General features: G+C 36.9%; 1 protein-coding gene across 1 annotated transcript; it reads left to right on the forward strand.

Moving 5' to 3' along the window:
* Positions 1–2,444: 2,444 nt before the first annotated feature.
* ttc4 (tetratricopeptide repeat domain 4) lies at positions 2,445–10,755 on the forward strand. The gene is made up of 10 exons (XM_077198713.1): positions 2,445–2,772; positions 2,939–3,056; positions 3,166–3,327; positions 3,451–3,528; positions 3,682–3,806; positions 9,516–9,602; positions 9,693–9,940; positions 10,049–10,133; positions 10,284–10,366; positions 10,453–10,755. The coding sequence occupies exons 1-10, from the start codon at positions 2,662–2,664 to the stop codon at positions 10,553–10,555; spliced, it is 1,200 nt and encodes a 399-aa protein (XP_077054828.1). The 5' UTR covers positions 2,445–2,661; the 3' UTR covers positions 10,556–10,755.
* The last annotated feature ends 1,649 nt before the right edge of the window (positions 10,756–12,404 follow it).

Genomic DNA, 12,404 nt, shown 5'->3' on the forward strand with positions numbered 1-12,404 from the left:
TTATTTTCCTATTTCCAAAGACCATAAACCCTGTCTTTTCTAAATTCAATGACAACTTATTTACATCAAACCATTTTTTCAGTTTTGTCATTTCATATTCAATAGATTCTACTAGTTTCTGTATATCATTTCCAGAGCTGAAGAAATTTGTATCATCTGCAATAAAACAAACTGTAATAATTTGGAAACATCACAAATGTCATTAATATATAAAAGACAAAGTTTAGGTCCCAAAATAGAACCCTGTGGTACCCCACATTTAATTTGCATAAATTCAGATTTAACATCAATTAACTACATATTGTTTTCTGTTGTTCAGATAACTTCTCAACCAATTTAGGGCCATTCCTCTCATTCCATACAAACTTAATTTAGAAAGTAAAATTTCATGATCCAAAGTATCAAATGCCTTTTTCAAATCAATAAACACTCCTACTGTGAATATCTTTTCATCTACTGCTGTTGTTATTTCTTCAACAATATTCATTAAGGCAGTCCCTGTGGACCTTTTTTGCCTAAAGCCATACTGGCTTTCACTCAACAAGTGATGTTTTTCTAAAAAACTCCAACCTATAAACAAAAAGTTTTTCTAATACTTTTGAAAATTGTGAAAGTAATGAAACCGGTCTATAGTTATTGAAGTTTTCTTATTTCCTGCTTTAAATAATGGAATAACTTTTGCCCTCTTAATTCTATCAGGAAAAATACCCCTTCCAAAGGAAAGATTACAAATATAACAAATGGGTTTAACAGCACAGTCAATTGTCTTTTTTAATATAACCATATCTATCCCATCACAGTCAATGGAAGTCTTACTCTTTAATTTAGAAACAATAGATATAATTTCTGATTCACAGACATCCCCCAAGAACATTGACTGCAGTACTCTACTTTCTCCTCTCCACCCTCTTTGTAATGACGTGTCATGTATTTTAATACTATCCGCCAAATTTGGCCCCACATTAAAAAAAAAAAATTAAATTCATTTACCACCTCATTCAAATCATACAGTGTCTTATTATTATAGATAAAATGATCAGGCAGGGCTGTATGTGCTGTTTTGTTACCCATTACTTTATTCAAAATGTTCCATGTACCTTTTATATTATTTTTATTATCATCCAGCAGTTTATTATAATAATCCTGCTTAGCCCATCTCATAATTTGTACTAGCTTATTTTTATACACCTTATATTTCATTTCATTTCAGCAGTATTTGTTCTATATTTTATAAAATTTCTATAAAGTTTATTTTTCTTTTTACATGCATACATCAATCCTTTTGATACCCACGGTTTTCTATTTTCATTTACTTTTTGTTTGTGTACCACTATTGGACAATGTTTATCATAATATGTTGTATACATTTCCAGAAAAGCATTGTAGGCAGCATCAACATCCTCCACATACACCCCTTCCCATTCTTCATTTAGGAGATCATTCCGAAACCTATTTATATAGCATCATTGTTTCTTACTCTTATAAATCTACACCCTATCTTCTCTTTACTTCTTTTTAATTGCCAAGTGCATCAAAGCAGATTTTGAGAATACATGAAATAAAATCAATAAATCCAAAAGAGACTCTCATTCTCTGTTACACACACACACACACACAAACACACACACACACACACACACACACACACACACACACACACACACACACACACACACACACACACACACACACACACACACATACACAACCTCCAGGCCAATCACTGTATTTGTTTATAAAACATAAATTATAGGGAATCCAAAAGCCTCTATATACAGTACAGTATTTATATAGGGAGCTATAGTTGGTTACACGTTTTATTTTTTTAACGCCCCCAGATGGCACTGTTTTCACTTTTAAAAAATGTAAAGGCCTTCCCTCTATTTTAATCTGAAATATTGCATTTAATTTATGGAAAAATAATTAAAATATATATATTAATTGTATGGGAAAAATAGCTTATAAAGTTTTTATAAATATTGCATAGCATCATAAAATCCCCTCACAATTCTAAATAATAATAAAAAATATTATTAAACAAATATATTACATTGATTTTCCTGGGGGGAAAAAAGTTAATTTGAAAGTTAATTTAAGTGGGGAAGAAAACAATCCTCAAATGATTCCTATTGGTAGGTAATTTCTGATATTTACATTATTTTTGTAGTTTTCCTTTTATTACAGTATGTGGGAGAGTTTTGTCATTTTAACTCGCATACAAACGGAATCCGGACATGTTTATCTGGTAAAGAGGCCAATTTTCCCTGCCTTTTCCGTAATGATGCGACATTAAAATATATTTTCAATTAAATATTTGATACAATATGATCAACGTATAACTTTAGATTTGTATTATCTCTCTTTATTACAAATATTTTTTGATATCCTTTAAAGTAACTTGTTTATTCTCTATACACTTTTTCCCCTCCAGACCAGCTGGTGGCGGTAATGCGGTAATGTGTATCAAGCAGCAGAGCACAGGAACAGCTGCTTGCCGAGGCCATGTGGATCTTTGCTGCAGTTTATTCTCAGTTTTATCGCATTTTGGAGTTTTATTTATAGCTCTTCATAGCGGATACATTTTGAACACAGTAACGTATTTAGATACATCCAGGACACAGTAAGTGTATATATTACAGAATTAATTTTAAGATATAAACGATGGCTGCCCCAGCACAAGGCGAAGACAGCGACGATGGCATGGATGAGTTTATGGAGAAGTTTAAAGCACAGAAATACAAAAATGCGTTTAATGAAAGCAACTGGGAAGAGGTAAGATAGGACTGTCTCGTTATTAGTAAAAGAAAACTGGCAACAGCATGTCACTTTTGGTGGACGCGAACAGATTACTGAAGATCAAGCAGTGTGCTGTAACATTGCATTTGGCTGAAGCAGCTTTTTATTGCATATGAATAAATACGCGTTTTATATCTTGCAGGAGTTTAATAAGGTGCCCATGTTCATGAAGACTGCCCCGGAAAACATAGACCCCGAGAAAAACCCCGATCTCGCCTGCATTCAGTCTATAATCCATGATGATGACAGAACACCTGAAGGTGTGCGGCTCTTTATTTTGCTTTGGTTATGATTCTTTATTTAAGCAACGTACCTCCTATAAATTGCAGTTGAATACATTTAAATTGAACTTTTTCCTTTTTTTCTCAGAGCAAGCCAGAGGTTTGAAGGATGAGGGGAATGATTACTTTAAGGAGAAGAATTATAAGAAATCTGTAGTGTCTTACACAGAAGGATTGAAAAAGAACTGTATGGATCTTGAACTCAATGCAATTCTATACACCAACCGTGCAGCTGCACATTTCTATTTAGGTACATTCAGTATTCCTTCAACCAAACACAATAAGGTCTATGTTAAAGTTAGTCTGCCTTTTAAATGTGCCAGAATAATTTAGTTTTTCCTCTTTGATTTATGCAATAAACTATTTCCTCCAGGAAATATGCGGTCAGCTTTGAATGATGCCACAGCTGCAAAGAAACTCAAGCCAGACCACATTAAAGCCATAATAAGAGGTAAGTTCTGTCTGCAGTTTTTTATTTTACAAAGCAAAGCAAAATAAACTAAAATAACAAAGCAAACCAAAAACTAAACTCTTTTAAAAGTGCAATATTTTGTGTACAAAAAATATAATATTAATATTTGTGTAATTTTATGAATGAATTTAGGAGCCCAGTGCTCAATGGAGCTGCGTAATTACTCTGGAGTATTGCAGTGGTGTAATGAAGGTTTCAAGCTGTTTCCCACTGACAAGAAACTGCTGGAGCTGAGAACCACAGCAGATAAACTGAAGGTAGAAATGCCTGACACGATAGGAAGATATATTTATGGTGACCCATTCTGGATTTAGAGCATTTGGTTTAAGGATTTACATATCATATTTAGCGTGATGTGGAATTCATATTTTCTCTGAAATTATGTTGATGTCAGAATTTTTTATTCGTATTATTATAAGTGATGATGGCAAAGAATTAGTTGATTAATGTTTGTTAAAAATATAAATATATTAATATTAAAGGTGCTGCAAGTAAGTTTTTGTCTGTACTTAAGTAGATATTTAGGAAACATGCTGAGTTCACATACACGTGTCTCTCTGGGGAAAAAAATGCTACAGCCAGTTATTTTACTTTGAAATGTGCTTTCCTTGTCGGAATGTCTGTTTTTTTTCTGGTCTGTGCGATATCCTAAGTTGCCAATTTACCCAATAGCAGAGCATGTGAGCGGAGCGGTAATACTTCCTCCTGAGTGGAGAGCGCCTTTCTGAAGATTCCGCTGTGCTCGCTCCGTCCGCTCAGCGCCGCTCTCTCTACTCAGAATGCCCTATTGTGATTTGGTAGTTCGAGAATCGGTGTATTAGCTAAAGTAATAGTGGGTTGGTTATGGAGTTCAAATACTTCCTCAAACAAGGAAGTTGCGAGCCTTATGCATAACATGCATCTTGTTTGTGTGTGCGCGCGCGTTTTAATATGCCTGTTTTGCAACTGCAGTTATGTTCACGGAAATAATATAACGAAAATCAAATATACCTTTTCAGTTATTGCATTTAATAAGCAAGTTTGCCAAGGGCTAGACATGTTTTTTAATTAAGTTAATTCAATGCATTTAAATGAATAAAAAAACAGACTTTTCTTCAGAATCATCCCGGAATAACTTCTATTTACAATCCTAGCTACACTAAATGATACATTTATTCCAGATATTCATTACAAATTACAAACAGAAAGCAAGTAGCCTACAGAGACATTTTATGTCTGAGCGGGATTTGTTTTACCGGTGAGCGTGAGCGATTCATCAGTGGAGCGTTCGCTTGGGACGCGAGCGACTGAGTGGAGCGCACGCGCATAGAGCGGAATATTGAGCTGAGCGTCACACCATGCTCGCTCACATGCTCTGCCCAATAGTATTTCGCCACCCCGGGTTGCCAGTTGGTGGAAAACTCAGCATATTGCAGCCATGGAAGCTAGAACACAACTGTGTCAGAGATCACAGATTCTACCCTACCTAAAAAGCTTCCGCACCAATCTAAAAATCTCTATGAATTGGAGCATAATAAAACACGATATCAACTCATCATAAATCAACTTACAGTGTGTATTAGGGGTGTGAACCTACACTGGTCTCACGGTTCGGTTCGATTACGATTATCATGTCATCGATTCAGTTCAATTCGATATTGCGATGCATCGCGGTGCACTGCATCTGCAATTTAAATTTTTACTCCAAAAGTGATGTGTGCGTGCGCGCGCGCGTGTTCGCCTGTTCGGGAAGTCGCACTGACAGAAACAGTGACATTCCAGTTTAAGTTTCAAGGGACTAAAGCCTGTTCATGCCATTTAGTAAATTAAATTGTGTCAAATCAATTTTGTTGTAAAGAAATGTTCATTTAAAAGCAGCGCTCATTCATCAGTGTATAATGTTACCATAGAGATGCGCGCATCAACCGTCGCCGAGCCCACTGTTGAAGGTAACGATCATCCATTTACCTTTATCAATCACGCGTAACAACACAGAATAATTGTAATTTGACCATCGGGTTCGGATACTTAAATCAGCTCTATGTGTGCGTGACATGAGCGCGCACAGCGCGTGTCTTCTCCAGGTCGTGCTTACCAGGTTGTTCATTAGAGCCAAAATGTGCCCAGAATAGATGTAGGCTTTTAAAAGTATTCGGAGCATTTTTAATTACTCGCACTCGCGTCTCGCCTCCTCTGCCATTGTATGCTACCGCGACAAAGTACACACGCGACAAATGACGTCAGAAAAGCGTCAGTATAACCGTTTATGGTCTGTTACTGAACCGATACCGAATCGTCCTCGTCTGCATCGCGATGCATCGTAGAAACAATTAATTTCGACACCCCTAGTGTGTATATCTCATCACCTTCCCTTGTCAGTTGTGCTCGTTCCTGTTGCGTGTCCTCAATTTGGCAACCCACTTGAGCTTTGAGTCTGAGCTGGAGGGGGCGAGGGAAACAACTCTCCCCAATATTTTGAATTTGGACTGCAGTACCCATTTCAACCGCTAGTTGTCAATCTCGCATACTGCACCTTAAAATTCCACAAAGTCATTACAATTAAACTATTCACTTTATTTTTTATTTCTACTTGCACATTACCATCTTATTACTTGCTAATTTACTTATTAATCTATTGCTAACAAACTTATATTGTTGGTTATAATGTGCTCATTTGTTTTCTCTCTCTTTTTTTCCTCCCATTGTCTCCTGTATGCCAAGGCAAATTTTGGACATTTTATATTTTGCAAATAAATTGTAATGTATAAATTAGAGCTGCACAATTTTGGATAAATTTAAAATCACAATTTAACAAAATAACGTTATTTACTAGCCTGACTACGTCAGACTTCCTACTTCCGCTAAATTCATTTCGCTCCTGTAGTCAGTCTGAGATAGCAGCCTATCTTTCTGTTTTCCACCGGCCTGAAAACAGCCTGGCCAATCAACGAACAGAGGGCGGGCTGAAAGCCGTGACGTAGTCGGTAAGCGCCGTGTTTAAGATTAGGTCATGGAAATCGAAAACGACCGCTGATATGGAGACGCAGATGCAATTCGCTCTGTTGTGGAGAATATTCCCGGCATTAGCAAACTGAAGCCCGAACACGAAGAGTGTGTATTAAACATTTTGAATGGAGGTGATGTTGTGGCCCTACTCCCTTTGGGAAAAGTTTAATTTATCAACTATTACCGATCGTCAGCGAGAGACTGGGGAGCCTTTTGACAGGTCAGTGTCTCTTTTCTTTTCCAGGTCTTAAATACCGTAAAACTTCAAATAATAGCCCGGGCTTTTATTTGCCCAAATCGTCGAACTGCACCGGCTTGTACTTGAGATAGGCGTCTAACTTATATGAGACAGGCCTTTATAGTTGAGATGTTGTTCATTGAGATGTTGTTCCTAGAGTCTATAATCTCTAAAAATCTCCAAATGCTCCACGTGAAACCGCGGTCTTCCGACCTCTTACTATCTTGTCGATTGATTTTTATGAATATGCGCGAGGGAGAGAGAGCAAGACAGCGCTCTTGTTGTTTGTAGACGTGGGAGTGCGCGCGCGCGGCCGGGGCTCTCTCTCTCTCTCTACTCGTTTGTGCCCTGTCAAGCGCAGCAGTCATTCTATTACATCACTCACAGATCAAAAAAGTCGTTTACAGCCATGTTCACTCGGGTATTTCGCTCGCATCATCAAGTGTTTACAGTGGAAGTTCGATCATAGATTTGAGTTCGATGCATGATGTCTGTGGTTCGATGCGGCTGTGTCGGCGCATAACATGCGTCATAAACAAACTTATCTGATTGGCTTACGGGTAACCAATGATTTTAAACTTCAGTACGCGCCCCCTAGCGAGAGAGAAAACACTTCTCTATTATGCTATCCCAGACTCTGTGTACGAAGCAAAGTGAAGTAGCAGAGTCTGGTATTACCAGGCTAGTTATTTACTAGAGTTTCTGACAAAAAGTTAATTGCTGCAGTCTATTTAAATAAAATAATTAATTTGAATACATTTTTTTAAAGTTGGTTTATTAATGATTCACTTATATAGACTTCATCTGTTTCATTACTGTATAATCAGCATATTTGAAAATCTCTTCAATGAATGATTCAATGACAAATGCATTTTTTAACAGTCACATGTTTAATGATGTAATTAATATAAGCTTTATTCAAAGCTTAAGTCCGTAACTTTTTTTACATCATGACATCATGAATAAGTACATCATGAATCCATTTTAATGAGTACATCATGAATCCATTTTCCAAACTGTTTTTTTTTTTCTTAAGTGTTTATATTCGGACTGTTTTAGACATGTGGGGTCGGGAGTTACGCAGTAGTTACTCCATAGTTACAGAGTTACGCAGGCTAGTACTTGCGTAACTCGTCATAGGCATAAACGGAGAGAAGTAGCTCCGGCTACATTGTTCTTCCACAATACTCATGCAGTTCTGTTTATTAACCGCTAGAGCGCCAAAAGTTACTGACTGCAGCTTTTAAGCGTCAAATGTGATTTTTTGATCTCTACTGTAGTGTACACTGTGGAAGTGTTTATATTCAAAAAATGTATCAAACTTTTATCCCGGTACTTCTATGATAGTTTGAATTAATGTAACATAAATAATGATACAGTGTGGTTTAAAGGGGTCATACAATGCCATTTTCATACAAGTTAATTTGATTCTTTAGGGTCTAAATGAAAAGTTTGTAATATACTTCAATAAAAAATTTTCGTTAGTATGTAAGAAAACACTAATTTTACCTGGTCAAAAACAGCTCTGTTTTCAGCACGCCATTTAATATGCATATGCATATGCCTTTAAATGATAATGAGCTTCGCTCACTCCGCCCCTCTGTTCTGTGGGCGTTCATAACAGCGTTATGACCACACCGCACGTGGAGTGTTTCCTTGACAACAGTTGAGGGTATAGGAAAAAAATGGCAGCGGGAGTCTCTGAGGAGGACACATCTGTGCAACCGTATCAGTTTGAACCGGAGTCGGAACAAGATGACGGCCCGAAGAAGTTCGACAATTAAGGCACAATTAATTAACTTAGTGAGATGTACGAACGCTATGTGTTTACTGATGTAAGTTATACGTACTCAGTTTGTAATAACACAATAACCATAAAGCGTTGTTCATTATGAACGTGGGATTATGAATTATATTGAGAACGTCGTACATAGAAAACATGCCGTATGTACCCTGAGTGTAAACCTTAGCCGCATTCATCGTGAAGCGATTTGCAAAGATTAATATAAAGGTTAATAACATTTTACACTTACTTTTTCTGGAGGTTCAGCAGGGAGACATGAATAGTTGGTAACGATTCTTTTTTCAGGAGCAGTTTCTTATCAAAATCAGCTTTATAAGTTACTTCCTTCGTTAATAAAGCAGTCTGGTGAGAAAAGATTTGCGAATCGCGCAAACATGAAAGCATTGACGTTGCTCGTGGGGAATATTCCCTTCGAAAACAAAACTCAGCCACTGTGTCTCAGCGGTTCGGATTTAGGAACATCAAAATTACTGCTGTGTTCGTTATTACACCCAAGAACAGAACACCACAATCGCTTAGATGCCATTCTGCTCCAGCGTAACAACAATGACGGACTATGATGACTGACAGCTCGCTCAGGGCAGGGATCTGTTGAAACGCTGCTGTCAATCAACACTCGTGGGAGGGTCAATTTGAGGCAGGGGAAAACATATAAGGAGATTAAAACAAAAACACTGGATAGATTTTTATCATTAATGATGGTTGTGTACAGGCACTGCCAACACACATTTCAGTACAATCAACTTGAAAAAGTGCATGTACCATTATATGACCCCTTTAAAAGACTGTTTGTGAAGCTGTTTCACACCTATACATGACACTGCTCTCTCTGGGTCAGTGGTAGCGCTGACACAGATTTGAATGTTCCGTTGGATTCGTACTTGTCAATCTTTTAAAGATTAATCATGCAGATCTTGAATAAATGTATTTTTTTTGTAGAGAGAAGCTGACAAAGATGCCAGAAAGGCAAAGGTTAAAGCAAAAAAGGAGCTGAATGAGAAGAAAGCATTGTTAGCTGCCATTAAGGTACTGAAGATACTAAGTGTAGTCATACAAAAAAAAATTCTTAAACTGAATTATGAAAAGGTGAAATATTCAATGACAGTTTTTACTTAGGAGCGTGGCATCAAACTTCTGAAGACCGAGCTATCTCGACAAAGGGGTTCGGACAGTGAGGATGATGATGGCAATGGAGGAGCGTCTAGAGCTCTGGCCGATCTGGAGCTTGATGGAATGGGCTCTCAGGAGGCCACAGGAGCTTGTGTTTTTATGGATGAGCAGGGAGTCCTCCACTGGCCAGTGCTGTTCCTCTACCCTGAACACAGCCAGACGGACTTCGTATCTGCCTTCTGCGAGAACTCCAGGTTTGTTACAAACTCAAAAAGACATTAAATGTGTATCCTTGCTGAGAAAGGGAGGGCTGGACAGGGAAATCATTTATTCTTTAAATATATTTGATTTTTGTATTTCAGCTTCATGGACCATTTGGCAGTTATGTTTGGTGAAGAGCTTCCTCCTTGGGATACAGAAAGAAAATATCAGCCGCAAAATCTACAGGTCGGTCAAAAGGTTCTTTAAACACCACTTTTTGATCCATCATTGTTCTCTTTTGCTTGAGAAATGTTAATTAGATGCAGTACCACAAAGATTTGTTTTTGAACTTTGATCATATCCATCTGTAACATCACAATCATGTTTTTGTTTCAGCTTTTCTTTGAGGATCCTGAAAAAGGACATCTTTATCAAGTTGATCTTGAAAAGTCACTTCTTAACGTTCTTCAGCACCAAAGGTATTTCAGAGGAATTTCTTTTAAGTAGTTTTATCTCTGCTTGAATTGGTCTTTGATGTTTTTTCTCTCTGTTTTGTTCCTTCCAGGTGCTTTTTGAAGGCAGGATCGCCTAGTTTCATTGTGTTGGTTTCAGGCTCTCTATTTTCTAAGCAGTTTTTATCAGGAAAAAAGGTCAAGAGATTGAAATGATTGAAATGTTCTGTTTGGACCTTGAAAGACTTTAAACACCTTGGTCATAAATCTCAACCTCCTGCTGCTAACGACATTTCTGCTCCCCCACCCCTTAAGAAAACTCTGGAGATGGAGGCAAAAATGTTAAAAAGTGGATTTCCTTTACAGTGATGGCAATGATTCACTTTAAAAGCAATAAAAGCATTTTCTTATCTGCATCTTGTATGGTATGGTATTAGACTGTTGAATAAGATTAAGAAGACTCAGTTATTTCAGATTTTTCTTCATCATTTTCATCATTTTTTAATACAGATAGAAAACATGACAATGCAGATATATTTTTTTTTATATATTTCAGTATTTAACTCCGCATTTTTAATATTGAACATAAAAAAGGAACATAAAAGAAGCTGTTAAAAGTATAGCCCACCCAAAAGTGAAAATTCTGTATTCATTTACCCTCAAACAGGAATGACTTTCTTTCTTCTGTGGAACACACATTATATGTTGATGAAAGTTAGGAAACAACACTGGAGCCCATTGACTTTCATTGAAAAACACTGAGACATTTCTCTTTCATTAGAAAGAAAGTCATATGGTTTTAAAAAGTCATAAGGGGTGAGTAAATGATGACAGAACTTTTATTTAGTGTGAAGTATTGCTTTAAAATAGTTTCTGGGATAATAAAATAAATTAGAACTAAAGATGTTGGAGCCTTTTACACAACATTATCATTAACTTATTTAGTTTCTACTATGTAATGCAAACCTCATTTACTGAGGATAAAAATGTATTTGTGATGAAATTGAGCTGCCATACGGTTCCATTAAACCAGTTGTCACATACAGCCCCTGACATAAAATTATGGAATCATCCCACTTGGAGGATGTTAAATTAAAAAAAGATAAGATAAATGGTGTGGGGGTTTTGTCCAGGTCAAGTAGAGGAAAACCGTATTGAATCACTCAGTGTTGTGGAAAAAGTATATAATTATCAACAAAAAACAATGTTGTTGCTCCTCTAGCTTTTATGGCAGTCTGCATTCTTTGAGGTGTGGACTTATCATCCTGGACGTCTCCCCTGGTCCTTTAGCTGTCGTGCAACTCCATATCATAAATGAGTTGGGAAATTTGATTGTTTTCTTCAGACCGTCGTCATTGTGTTTCAATAGAATGGCACCAAACAAAATATCCAGCATCATCTCGTTGGCCAATGCAGATTTGCGATTCATCACTTTTATTCAATCAATAAAATTCCATTATTGCTTTTCTTTAGCCTACTGTAACCTAGTTTTCTTCTGTGTAGTGGTTTTTGTTTGGTTTTTCAATATGTAAATCCCATTTCATTGAGCCAGTTTTCTTGCAGTTGTGTCACAAATATTGACTCCTGTTTCCTTCCATTTGTTTTTCAGTTGTTTTGTCATGCCTTTTCTATTTTCAATCCTGATGCTTTTACGTCTTCCTTGGTCTGCCCGTGTGTTTTCCTTTTATAACCTTCCCATTTAGTTTATACTTGCACCACATTTTAGATTCAACTGACTGGGAACAACCAACTTCTTTGGCCACATTCTGTGTTGAAATTCCTTATTAGGGTTTTATAATCCTTTCCATTGTTTATTAGGGCCATGTTTCCAACAGCTTGTTGTGTAAGGACTCTGACCAATTAGCATTTTTAGTCCCGGTATTTGTTTTAGAAATCCAAATTAAAAGATGATTCCATAATTTTTTCTCAACATAAAGGGATTCCATACCCTTCCTCTACTTGATTGGGGGGGGGGGGGTACTGTATGATTAAGGGATGTAGAATATGGTCATGCAGAATAAGGCATTAATGTGCTTTATAAGTATTTAGAAATAGCCAATATCCT

The sequence above is a fragment of the Siphateles boraxobius genome, unplaced genomic scaffold (assembly GCF_051911475.1).
Source record: "Siphateles boraxobius isolate OS27281-9 unplaced genomic scaffold, OSU_SipBor_1 41, whole genome shotgun sequence".
Lineage (NCBI taxonomy): Eukaryota > Metazoa > Chordata > Actinopteri > Cypriniformes > Leuciscidae > Siphateles > Siphateles boraxobius.